Raw genomic sequence first — 14002 nt, forward strand, 5'->3', positions numbered from 1 at the left:
AACATGTGTAGCCACGGGCCTGTCTCTTCTCTGAAGGCTGGATTCTCTGACATTAAAGAGTGGATGCTTCAATCCTCTTGGCTTTCCATATGCAAGCCTGTCACCTGCACATTATAGGTTGTTAATGAGCCTTTACTCAATTCTGATGCCTTATTCTTCTACATATAGTCCAGTTTCTCAAATTAGGCTTTCAACAAATAGATGGAGTAAGTGCCATGAAAAGGTATTACCCTAATATAAACCTTTCCTGATTTCCAACCTTGCAGTATACCCTTGTTCTGTTCAAATGGATGCTTCTTTGTGTGTAGGTTCTGCAGGTGCATGATTAAGAGTTCTGGTATTCCCATTCTTCCCAATGTTGTCCATAGTTTGACAGGATCCACACACGGGAATGCCTTTGCAATAGTCGAGACAACACAAGTAAACACCTTCCTGTTATTTCTGCTTTCAGCCAAGGTCTACCGGCATCTGTCCAGGAGGAAGTACAGCCAGGATTCTCCTTAAGAGCATCAATGCCAAGACGAGTCTCGTGGACTGTAGACACACTGTCAGCAGAGACCTGCTCCTAGAGAAGAAGACCACGTGAGGTAAGGTGGAGGGTCAGTCCCACAGAGGAAGACCTGTGAGCAGGTGGGCCGACATAGCGGCTATTGCAATGAGCTCAAGCATCACAATTGTGAAGAGCAGGCAGGGTTTGGTTCTGCTGTGCATAGAAGGGTAAGAATTGTGGTGTGGGTGCGTATCTCCAAACCGAATCCAGGAGAGGAAGCAGAATTGTCTGGCATGTTTTTCTTGACTGTAATCTTTATGGAAGCAGATCACCAGGTCTCTCCCCCAGAGAAGTGCTGCGTGGGCTCAAACAAGCACCCTTGCAGTGAACAGCCAGCTTCTTAACCATTGGGCCACCACGGTTCCTCTTCACACACAAGGATAAGTGCTAGCAAGTTCAAACTTTTATTTAAAAGTTCCCCGGATCCAAAATTTTCTTACATCAAAATATAAGCATTAAAAATAGGTACAAGAGGTGTATGAGCCCCTAATAAATTGTTTAAAAAATAGGTACAAATTTTTTTTAAATAGGTGCAAAAACCCGACTGCTTTATTCTGTCTTCAATTGCCGTGGTACTTGAGCACACGCGAGCTGAAAGAGGCACCACTGAACGGTAGCGGTTCTATTAGTTAGGGGCATTATTGATTTTTATGACATACACACAGGTAGTGTTCATTTTCTAACTATTTAATCTCAGGGTAGTAAGCAGGTATTAAATTTACTTATTATACAAACGAGGCATTCAATGGGTTATACTCTACATTCTAGAAATTATGTGTCACTACAAGAGTCTAGCTCTTCTGACAACTAAGACTTTAGAATGGACTGGAGAAGACTAGAGAACACAGGCAGCGATAACCACTTGTGGCAAAACGGGTTTCTTATTGTATGTAACTTTTGGCACAGGTTTTTTGTAAACCGCGACAGAGATCCCCCTGCCCTCCCCTCCACCCACCAGTGAGCTCCGAGGCTTGTTACTTTTGTCCAGGCTGATTGGCATCTGCTGGGGAAACTCTACACAACTTAAGCTGTCATACTTTTCGTCTGGCCTGGGCTATGGCCTGTCCTCGATGGGCTCTCTTAAATACATTTCAGGGATTAGTCATTATACTATGTAAATGAAATGGCTAAAGACTGTGCCAGTGAAGTGACCGTGGCTTAGTATGCACGGTAAGTGCCTTGCGGCCCACCTGGAGAGGATGGATCAGTTTGTGGTCCTGATGGGAGGGCTTAACCTTAAAAAGGAGCTTGTAGCCAACTCCACAGAGATTGACAGAGAGAGAAAGGAGACTGGTCAAGAAAGGTGAGAAGAGAGAAGAAACAGACAGCTGGGAGGAAGCACTTAAAAAGAGTTATGACATGGGCCAGTAACCATGCCACCAATATGAGAGGCCCAGGAGAGGCCTTGCTCGGAGTCGGTAGCGACAACAGCGGATGGCAGGGAGGCCTCCTAAGGGGTAGGAGGAGGGATATGTGTTGCAGATGCTGAGAGAAGCCTATCTGAGCTGCACCAACCAGAAGGCTGACCTGCTGGGGCCCAGGGAAGCGCTGTCTACAGAAGCCAAGTGGGGTCTCAGAAAGAGCATGCAGGGCCTAGAGAAAGGCCTGTGTGAAGAGGGGAGGAGGGGCGCTCTCCTGTGCAGGTGAGTCTTGCAGACCTCACCTACGTGCTTCCTGATTCCAAGTTGTAGCCTGGTGATCCAGCTCCCAAGTTGTGCCTTGTTATTTCCTTAAACAAACACTTAGTTGTGAAGATGGTCCATGCGCTCGGTGCGGCCACTGCAGCTAATGATCAGATCCAGAAGAGAAGTAGAGAGTATCGTGGGAGGGATGGCTGCTGTCAGAAGCGGTAACGCTGCCTCATAGGAGTCAGCCTTGGGCTGATATTGATTCTGACCATTCCCCCGAAGTTACACAGTTTCTGACCCTACTCCTATTTACAGTGCCGCTCCAAACTTAGGGAACTCACACATGCTAGAGGCCCTGTGTGGTATATCCTCTCACCACACTTCTTCAATCTGTCTGCTGAGCAAAAACCAGAGAAGGTGGATTATATGAAGAATGCAGCATCAGGATTGGGGGAAGGCTCATTAACCACCGTGGTATGCAGATGACACAGTCTTGCAATCTGAACGGGACGAGGACACGAAGTCCTTGCGGCTGATGATCAAGGACTGCACCCTTCAGGATGGATTCTCGTGCAATGTGAAGACCAAACGCCTCACAACTGGACCAATCATGACAGAAAAAAGACTGACGTTGTCAAGGATCTTGCTTGGATCCATAATCAATGCTCATGGAAGCGGAAGTCAAGAGATCAAAAGACAAGTTGCATTAGATAAATCTGCTGCACAAGACCCCTTTAGAGTAGTGAAAAGCAAGGTTGTTACTTTGAGGACTAAGGTGTGCCGGACCAAAGCCATGGTACTTTCAAGTGCCTCATTTGCATGTGACAGTTGGACATGGAATCGGGAACACAGAAGAAGCATCCCTGCGTTTGAATTGGGTGCTGGTGAAGCACGTTGGAAGCCCCAAGACTTGCTAAAAGGACAAACCAATCTGTCTTGGAAGAATATAGCCAGAGTTCTCCTTAGAAGCTTGGATGGCAAGACTTCATCTGACATGTTTTGGACATATTGCCAGGAGAGACCAGTCTCTGGAGAAGGACGTCATGCTTGGTGAAGTGGAGGGTCGGTGAAAAGATCAAGGCCCTCTACAAGATGGACTGACTCAGGGGCTGCATTGATGGGCTCAGGCAGAGGCACAACTGTGAGGACGGCGCAGGGCCAGGCAGGGCTCCATTCTGCTGTGCACAGGCCACTGTGGACCAGAACCAACGTGATTGCATGTGATAACCTGCTAATATCATGAGTTTTATCACAAGAAACTTAACAAATAAGATCTGGATGGTATTGGAACACAGCATCTTACTACCACATATGAGTTTTCATAGAACAATGTATGTATGATAACTAGAGAGGGGAATAACAAGTAGTAAATGTATTTTTATGTTGCTTTTGATTATCATTATTCTGGTGTTAATGTAACAATAATGATAGGAAAATTCAGAACAACATTTTTCAGAATTCAGCACCACCTATTGCATCTTGGTCTTTCCTTTAAAAATAATAACAAAACCCATAAAAATTATTTTCCTGCCACCTAGAAACAAATGTATTGATGAAGAATAAATAAATGTACCTCATAACCTATTAATTTATAAATATATCAATCACATTTTAAAAAACACCCTAAAACTCACTGCCATTGAGTGGATTCTAACTCACAGCAACCCTATAAAGCAGAACAGAATTGCCCCTTTGAGTTTCTGAGAGTATAAATTAATACAGGAATAGACAGTCTCGTGTTTCTCCCATGGCGTAGCGGGTGGGTTTGAACTGCTGAATTTGTGGTTAACAGCACAATGGGTAGCTCAGTACATCACAGGGGCTCCTTATCAATCACAGTGGTTATATATTATCCCAAGGAAATACATTATTTCCTAGTAATTTATCTATACTCCATCTCCTCTAAAATGGACTAAAAGAGATGTGAGATAGAAAAGGAAAATCGAGTTGGTCAGCTACAAATCAACTAGCCAGCTGTGACTATACTTCTACACAATGCAAGTTGTTTTCACAAGTATTTCTTTTTCTCTCACATTAAGGAAGAGGTGATTCAGGGAGAAAATATCTGAGGGTATCCAGCTCTCATTTTTATAATAAAAACAAAGTTACCTAGTTTATAAATATTAACCTCAATTCTGCTTTAGTAAGTCTATTATTCTGAAAAACACTAAAGTTTTAACAAACAAGAAAAACTAAGCCTAGGTTATCAATAAATGAAGCAGAATATTATTAGAGAATGAGTAGGCAGCCTTTTTCTGTAAGCTAAGCATCTCAAGAGAGGGCAGATGTATACACCTATTACGTTACATTTTACTTATTTTTGAGATGATGAACTATTTCATACTTTTTGTAAAGTACAGATCACATACCAGTAACACATATATGCATCACCTATATTTAATAATGTTAACACACAATGGTTATTGCAGAAAATTTTATTTTCTTTATAGATTTATCTAGGACAAAGATGTGGCTTTATACGCCTATAAAGAGTTACAGTCTCGGAAACACAAAGGGCAGTTCTACAGTGACACATAGTTACCAAGAATTGGCATTGACACAATGAATAAACCGAATGATAGATTTATCTATCCTGAATGCTATACGCAGAAAAAACAAAACATTAAAAATCACACTAACAACAATAACACAATAAAACAGAGAAAAAGCTCATTCAAAAAGAAAGTAGAAAACATTACAAACCAGAACCACAGAAGGAATCACCAGGGGGATCAAATGGCAAGGTGCTGAATTTGAACCCAAGCGCATCTGCAGCAATGCACTTTCTAATGCACTCCGAACAGCAAGACTGCTTTCTGAACGTCGTCAGAGGGGATTCACTTTACATTTATTTCCGTTAAAAAAAAGTGAAGCAAAAACTTCTTAAAGTAATAAACATTCTTTATATCCAGTCTCAGTCACAATAAGTATTGTTTCTTAACTTCAATTTCCTCCTTGCTTTAAATATGTGGTTGTTAAGTGATGTCAAAGTTGGTTCTCACTCCAAGCAACCGTATGCAAAACAGAACAAGGCACTGCCGCATCCTGTGCGGTCCTCACGATCTTTCTGTGAGAACCGCCCATTGTGGGAGCCCCTGGGTCAACTCTCTCCTTGAGGGGCTTCCTGGTTTTCATTCATCTTCTGCTTTACCAAGCACAATGTCCTTTTCCAGGGATTAGGGCCTCCTGGTAACATTCCAAATAACACAGGCGGTCTCGCCCATCCTTGCTTGTAAGGAGCATTCTGGCTGTAATTCTTCCAAGGGGGATTTGTTTGTTCTCCTTGAAGCTCACAGTACTTTCAATATCCCTTGCCAGCACTATAATTCACATGCATCATTGCTCCTTTGGTCTTCCTTATTAATCATCTAACTTTCACATCCATTTGAGGCAACTGAAAATCCCATGGCTTGGGTGAGACACACCTTAGTCCTCAAAGTGCATCCTTGCTCTTTAGTGTTGGAAAGACATTGTGCAGCAGATTTGCCCAGTGGAGTGGGTCAGTTGATTTCTTGACTGTGTTTCTGAGTGCACTGACTGCCAATCTAAACAAAATGAAAGACTTGACAACATCAATCTTTTCTGTTATTAGGATATTGTCTATTGGTCTACTTGTGAGGATTTTTGTTTTCTTTAAATAGCAATACCACAATTATTGGCAAAAGGGCATGAAGGTGTATCCATTTGGTTTGAAAGTGTCTTTCTAAATACATACATAAAGGAAACAGAACTATGACCTCTATAAAACGAGACATTAAAAATTCAACAAAATGAGAAAATGTGATACATACATGATGGCCAGATAAAAAGCACAGGAAGATCTCCTTAGCACCTTCCAGAGAAGGCCCAGTACGAGGGATCTCCTGCCCGTTCTGGCAGCAAGAATCGCAGCATAAAGATAAACAGACCCAGGTTTCCTAAAGTGGGAGAGCAGGGCCATCTGCTGACAGACTGGCTCCCCTGGACCAGCAGTAGGAGTCACCGCTATGAGCCCCACCCTCTCGGCTCAGTCGATCTTTCAGTCCCTGAAGCAACTAAACAAGCCAACCCTTTCACCTCACTGGCCTCAAAGACATAGATCTGCTTTGTCAACTTGGTACCTACCTTTAACTTTTCTTTTTTCTTTCTCTTTTACCCGTCCCTACCTCCTTTTTCCTTGTTTTGGGCTCTGTTCTCCTCCCCCACCATTTATCTCACTTCCCCAGTATAACACATGGTTAACAATCAAAGTACAGGTTTCTCACAGGCAGTTTTATTTTTTACTTTATTATTTTTTTGTTTCTGTAGTTTGTTCAATTACAATATGCTCATATTTTCAGATTCCTTCCCATTTCCTCTTCTAATGCCTTCTGGTGTGGCTGACCCTCCTAGGAATGCCCATTCTCCCAAGGTCCAAAGAGGCAGTTGATATTCTGATCTAACAACCCCCAAAAGGGCTTCCCATCAGCACCTCTGATTGCACCAACACGCCTACATTCACACTGCCATACCAAAATTAATTAGCATCCACACCCGGACTACACCTGCTCTTTCGACCCTCCTCTCCCTGCAGCTCCACTAATGAACCCTTCCTTCCCTTTTTCCTTGTGTGACATATTTCTATGAAACCAATTAATTCTGATTACCCTTCTTAACATATATTTTCCTATTATTTTTACAAATGTGTAGGCATCTCCAGACAGCTGCTTATCATTAATATTATTTTATTTAATTCTCCCTTTTCTTGCCCCTCACCCTCCTTAATTACCCATCTTTATCTCCCTTTCTCCATCTCATTACTATATTTTGCCAGCGCTTATTATATCCCTCCCATGTCATTAAATAGAGCCAAATGCCTCTACAAAACCAGCAGCTCAAATACCAGTAAGAGTTGAGGAAACTGCATGATGATGAGGAAACCGCAAACACAGTAAACCAAAAAATTAAAAACCAAACAATTAAAAAAACCCACCCAAACCCAATTGGGTACCCTGAATAGGAGGCCTTGAAATGACCAGGTACAGAGTTCAGAAGAATGATGTTCAGGTCCTACGAAGACATGTGGGAGCACTTTAAAGAACAGTGTAAGAAACGAAAGGAAAAAGTAACCCCCCCAAATCCTTCAACCAAAGAATTCCAGAAGACAAGCACTGAGATAACAAAATTATCCTATGTGTTAAGAGATCCTCAGAATAGAGTGGAAGAAGAAAATTGAATGCAAAGACAACCACTGTGACTAAAATCTACACAAAAACAAAAATCAAATAACAACCACAGAAAAAAGTTAAGGAACCAAAAGAAAGCATGAGAATTATATGGGATACTATCAAAATAAAAAATTTACTTTTCATTGGGAGTCCAGAAAAAGAAGAACCCAAAAAAATATCTAAAGAGAAAATTGTAGGAAAAAGCATAGAATTGCACTGACATCATAAAGGAGGGGGAAAAACCATTGAAGAGGCTGAGAGAACCTCAGCGTAGCTCCTCAAAAAATGACATCATGACATGACACAGCCAAAATATCCCATTAGAAGGAAAAGGAGAGAATCCCGAGGCAGCTAGAATAAATGAAACGAACAGTCACCTTCAAAGGAAAACTAATAAGGATAAGCTCAGACTTTTCCATGGAAACTATGAAGGCAAGAAGACAATGAATGACATATATGAAAGTCTGAAAGAAAAAAACTGCCAACCAAGAATCCAATCTCCAGAAAAATTATCGGTCAAATAAAAGGGAGAAATAAAGTTATTTCCAGACAAAGAAAAATTACAGGAATTTGAGAAACAAGGCCAGCATTATGAAACTATTTATTAGATCACTATGGACAGAGAACCAACAACAATAGCAGGTAAAATCAATAGCACCAGAAGAGATAACACTACTCAGAAACCAATATGATAAAAGCAAATCAAAATAACAGATATATAAGAACAAAGACATCAATTAAACTACGGGGAAAAGAAACCAAACAAGAACACAGCAAAATGACAGCAATAATCCCGAATATATCAATAATTGGTGAATATCAATGGATTGAATATGGCAATCAAAAGACAGATAGTAGCACACTGGATTAGAAAACAATAATCATCTATATGCTGCAAACAAGAAACACACTTTAAACTCATAGACAAAAATATATTAAAAATCAAATGATGGCGAAAAATCTATCATGTCAATGGCAACCATAAAAAGCAAAAGTAGCAGTATTGAACTCTGAAAAAATAGATTTCAATGTGAATAAAATGAGAGGCAAGAATGGATAGCATATATGATTAAAGGTACAATACACCAAGAACATATACCCTTAACACACATATATGCACCCATGAAAGACCCGCAAAATACATCAATCAAATGCTCAGAGTTGAAAACAGAAATAAACAGCTTGACAATAATTATAAGAGACTTTAACACACCATTTTCAAGGGAAGATAGATCATCAGGAAATAAGCTTAAGAATGATATAGCCAAACAGCTTGACCTCCAACACCTATACAGAGCATTCCACCCAACAACAAATAATATCCATTCTTCTACAGTGTACATAGTACATACTCTACAAGAGGTCCAATGTTAGTCCACAAAGCAATTCTCAACAAATTCAAAGCCATTGAGATCCCATAATCTATTCTCTCAGATCACAGTGCTACAACATTGGAAATCAACAATAGAAGAACAAGGACATAAGGACAGACACATGGACACCGAACGAACTACTACTTAAAAACCACTGGGTAACAGACCCCCAAATGGCATAAAATTAAGAAATTTCTTGAAAGAAGTTATAACAATAACACATAATATCAGAACTTTAGGACACAGCAAAGTGGTTACCAGAGGGCAATTTGTAGCAATTGAATAACACATGGGAAAAAGGGGGAAGTGATCCTTAACACCTACAACAAATGTTAACAAGGACAACAACATAGACCCCCAACAACAGAAGGAAAGGAAACATAAAGATCAGAGCAGAAGTAAGTGCATTGGAAAACAGAAAAGCAATAGGAAAAGGCAATAAGATAAGAGGTTGGATTTTTGAAAGATTAACAAAATTGACAAACCATTGGCAAATGTAACAAAGGAAAAGAAAAAGAAGGTGAAAAGATCTAGAATTAAGAGATCAAAAGGGTGACATAACACAGATCCAAATGAAATAAATAGAACAAAACAGAATACTATGAAAGAAAGTACTCCAACAAGTTTGATAAAGTAGCAGAAATGAACAAATACCTGGAAATGCATCATCGACCCAAACTAAGTCAGGTTGATGTAGAAAACCTGAACAGACCCATAACAAAAGAAGAAATAGAGAAAGTCATCAAGACATTTCCAGCCAAGAAAAGTCTAGGACCAAATGGTTTCACAGGGGAATTCTACCAAGTATGCAGTGAAGAGCTGTCACCAATGCTAGTAGACTGTTCCAAAATACTGAAAGGGAGAGCAAACTCCCAGACTCATTCTCTGAAGCCAGCCTAACCTCCATATCAAAACTGGCAACAAACCCACCCACACAGAAAACTGCACACCAACATCCCTTATGAACGCAGACAACAAAATTCTAGCCAGTAGAATTCAACAGCATATTAAGAAACTAAGTCACCATGACATATGGGATTCATATCAGGGATGCAAAGATAGCTCGACATTTGAAAAACAAGTAATGGAATCTACCAGATAAGTAAAACAAAGATAATGAACTACATGATCTTATCAACAGTTACAGGAAAAGCAGTTGACAATATCTAACACATATGCTGCCATCATCATTTTCAAAGTATTTTCTTTCTACTTGAGCCCTTGATATTTTTATGTAATTAAATTTCATTCTTTTTCATATTTAAATTGCTGATTTGTGGGAAGAGAGACTTAGAGTATAATAAAAAATAACTGAATACTATTTTCTTATGATCTCAACTATAAAAATAAAAGTGTTTCGTGGAGGGAAATAGAATCTTAAAGTCCAACAATAACAGAAAGTTAAAACAATGCAAGACTGTTAAGTCATATGCAAAGAAAAATAAAACCATTTACCTAAAAATGTGTCATATTGTCGTTGATTAGCCCCTGGTACTAATTTGTTAAAGCACTGTCAAGAGAGGGTTATTGGACCAATATAAGCTGACCCCACATGGCCATACCTGAATTATTCACATGTACAAAATCAATCCTTTCGTGGCTAGACACTATTTACACACAATTGGAGGTGGTTGTCAGGGAAAATTTACAACAATATTCACTGATATGCCAGTTACAGGTTAGCTGGAAAAAATGTATCTTAATACAGAATATAGGGTATTACAATTCAATTATCTTGGTATAGCTGTTTTCTGCTTCTTCAAACACCATGAATTTTCAATCTGAAGTCCTCAGGGTACCAGTGTGCTTGAGGGAGAGTGGAGTTTCCGCATCAGGTCTCACTGGTGCCGCTTTGGAGCATGGTGTGCGCAGTGACAAGCCAGGATTCAACGCCCAGTGTTCTATGGCACTTGGCCTGCATCCCTAAGATAAGTCCAGAAACTAGGGCCAATGTGGCGTATTTGGTGCCTATTACCAGGGATACTTTCTCCTTAAGGTCCTTAAAAGTATTTTTAGTCATTTCCCCCCACTTGGAGCTCAGTTCTCTCACTTTTTCTACCAACAGTCATGCACTTGTGCTCCTCCGAGCATGGAGGCGCCCTATCCTCTTCTGATCTGACTAGCCCACCAGTATCCCTCATCCCTCTGATGGGATCAAGGACAATATTAATGGAAGATTTTTATGCCCAAGGGAGATGAACAATAAGACTCTCTACCATATATTAACAAAGAGGTCTCTAAAGGGAGGCACAGGCAGATAAAAAAACAAACAAACAAAACCACACAGATCCAGGAGTGGGTTTCGGGCTCGCATTAGATCCTAGCTCCAACATAAGAACAGTTAGTTCTTACATCATGGCCCCGCTCGATACTCACCCTCAGTAAAGGGACACAGAAGACGTGGGTGCTATGTCAAGGTGTGATGAAGCAGTTAAATGGTGCCCCGCTATCGGATAAAATGGCATGTGGGGTCTTAAAGGCTTGTTTCCTAACAAGCAGCCATCTAAGTGAGATGTCCACTAAGTCCACAGGGGAGACCCACACCAGTATCAAGTGACTGAAGGATTGGAAATCACATAAGCCAAAGTCAAAGGGGGGACCAGTGTCAGAGTCTAAAGCGCGAGAGTCTGGTTTGCAGAAGGATATAGATGACAGTGGGAGCCCACGATTCTTTTTTGAGGTGTCCACAGGTGATAGCCTCCACATCCTGTGATCTCCCTCTGCCCAGAGAGAGGATGGGAAGAACCTGGTTACCAAACAGAGTGCACTGGAGAGATGACTACAGAAGATCCAAATGATAGATCTGACTTGAACAATTAAGACCTTGTCAGTCCCCACTCTGATGCATGCTGGGCCTCACCTGGTCTTCAACATGCTCCTGTATCATTTTGTTTTCTGTTTATTCATATTGGGGTTTATCAATATATTTTTTCATTGGGGGGTACTCTTGAAATTGGTTATGTGTCTTTCGGTTTTTTCAGTATTGGATGAGCCCATAGAGACAGCACGTAGAACAAGGGTTTCTGGCAGGGGGGCGGGGGTGATCGGAGGGCGGGCGTAAAAGGGAGCTGAGTTCAAGGAGTTAAGAACACAGAGAATGAGTTGAGATTGATTGTGGTGGCTATTGTACAATAGTGTTTGATGTGATTGAACTATGAAACAATACGATATCTGTATTAGTTCCCAATAAAATGGCTTGGAGAAAAAAAAATCTTAAAATGGTACCTGAACCCCACTAGAAAGAAAGAGGGTTCTCTACTTCAATGTAATGATGCAGACTGATTCCTTAATAACCCCTTTGTGTTCAGCTATATATAAGGTAATCCCTCACAGACAAAATATAACAAAACAAAACAACTTTTTACCTATTACTTCCAAAGGACACCAGCATGTCTGCTTTCTCTTAATTGTTTACTTCTATTTATTATGGCTGTGAGAAATTATTAGTGTACCTAGTAAACTTTTGATAGTTGACTGTTTTTTTCTTTTTATACCTCAGAGCCCATTTAAAGTTAGAAGATACAATTAGAGTAATGCATGTTTTTATGTATTACCTAAATCCATTCAAAAGTTCATCTATGTACGATGTAGTACAGTATTGTTCATTTGTTCATTCAGTATTCCATCTTAGAGCCAGGCTAACAAATAATTTCTTTTATAGCTTTATAAACAGATATAGAGAGCATTTTTGAACAAAATGTTCAGTAAAATGTTCTAACAGCACTAGATCTCCTAAATTCCCAGTGGTCTTTATTTGCTTTGATATTCAACCATAGCTTCCAGCAACCTGAGTAGGGAAGAGGAAGGATTAAGGCCCCGTTTTCTATTTGCTCTTCAATGGAATAAGAAACAAGTGCACTGAAGAAGTCCGAAGACATAAACAGAGTAATTGTGGATGGGAAAACAAACAACATTTGAGCTCAAACATCTTTAGAGACCATTTGTAAGAGAGTCCAGTAATCAAAACTATTCTTAAAAAAAACCAAACACTTTCTATTGCTAAGAAGGGAACATGCTATTTCAGAAAACTCTTTTTGCATAATATTTGAATGTAAGAACTCGAGTCATTGGTTGGTGAAAACAGGTAAGAGCTTGGTAATAGTGGAAAGGTTAGCAGTTGAAACTCAAAGAGGTGCCCCAGACACCTTCTGCAAGGTCACGGCTTTAAAGAGCAAGTCTCCTCTGTGCACACGGGGTTGCCAGGAGTTAGACTGGGCTCCGTGGAAACTGGCAACAACATCATTATGTCTAGGACTGCTACAGGGATCAGGGAGAGTGAATCTGGACATATTTGTGCTCATAATGGGCTTAAGACTATATGCCTAGAATTTCAGGTTAGTTTGGATACACAATGACTCATTTTTAAAATTCTGATCATTCAAATTTGCTAAAATATCCAGGGAAATAATTTATAGAATCCTGGGTCCAATTTGACAGCAGTTTTAAAAGCATATTTGGGGAAAAGGTGGGAGAACATGTGGAGTACATATACATCCATGTATAATTTTCTAAAGTGAACTCTCAAGAAATTTCAAATGTCAACCAACCCTCAATTAAAAAAATAGAAAATCTTAAGTTTTTTCTGGTAAACGTATTTTTTGCTAATTTTCCTATGAAAATTTCTCTTCTATCCCTGGTTTCTAAACATCTAGATCTCAGTTCACATGGCCATTCTTGTTCATTTTTTAGGATCATAAAGAGAAAAATTGGATACATAAAATATCTAGGACCTCATTTAACTATTAGGTTCCACTTCACCAGATTTCAAAAAGCAAACTGATCATTTAATTTAATTTAATATCATCCTAAAGTTCTAAGCAATGACAGATGAGAGGGAAGAACAATGGAATTCATGGATTCAGAGCCTGCAAATCTGGGAATTAGTAATGATACACGTTGAAACCTAGAAACAGAATTTTAAAACACAGGTACCCAAACTGAGTCTGTCTACCACCTTCTTCTCAAGGAAAAAATAATTACTCAGCACCCTCTGACAATTAAAAGGTTTTTTACTATAGTTCATACTCCAGGATAAGCATGGGTATCTGCTATTGCATCCTCCCCTCCCCCAAGATCCTTCCAGGGCCCCTTAGGGGGTGGTATCGCTCACCTTGGGAAATTGCTATAGAATGATTTTCACACTAGGTTCTCCTTCTACACATACCTCCAGTTTTAAAATAGAAAACTGAATCTTGACACTTTAAATTGATAGTCCCATTAGCTTTGGACATATAATGCAGATAATAATAATATATCTTATTTATA

General features: G+C 39.9%; 1 protein-coding gene across 5 annotated transcripts in view; it reads right to left on the reverse strand.

The window, feature by feature from the left end:
- The window catches only part of RNF217 (ring finger protein 217), a 131049-nt gene that overhangs the window by 15843 nt on the left and 101204 nt on the right, over positions 1-14002 (reverse strand). The window contains exon 4 of one of the 5 annotated variants that reach the window (XM_075554603.1): positions 174-565. The exons of 3 other annotated variants lie outside the window; for them this stretch is intronic. In XM_075554603.1, coding sequence (XP_075410718.1) covers positions 326-565 — 240 coding nt within the window. In that variant the 3' untranslated portion in view covers positions 174-325. Of the gene's footprint in view, positions 1-173; positions 566-4636; positions 5724-14002 lie in introns of those variants that run through there. One more of the 5 variants, XM_075554605.1, reaches the window with a different exon arrangement.

Source organism: Tenrec ecaudatus, chromosome 7 (assembly GCF_050624435.1).
Source record: "Tenrec ecaudatus isolate mTenEca1 chromosome 7, mTenEca1.hap1, whole genome shotgun sequence".
In the NCBI taxonomy this organism is placed as follows: domain Eukaryota; kingdom Metazoa; phylum Chordata; class Mammalia; order Afrosoricida; family Tenrecidae; genus Tenrec; species Tenrec ecaudatus.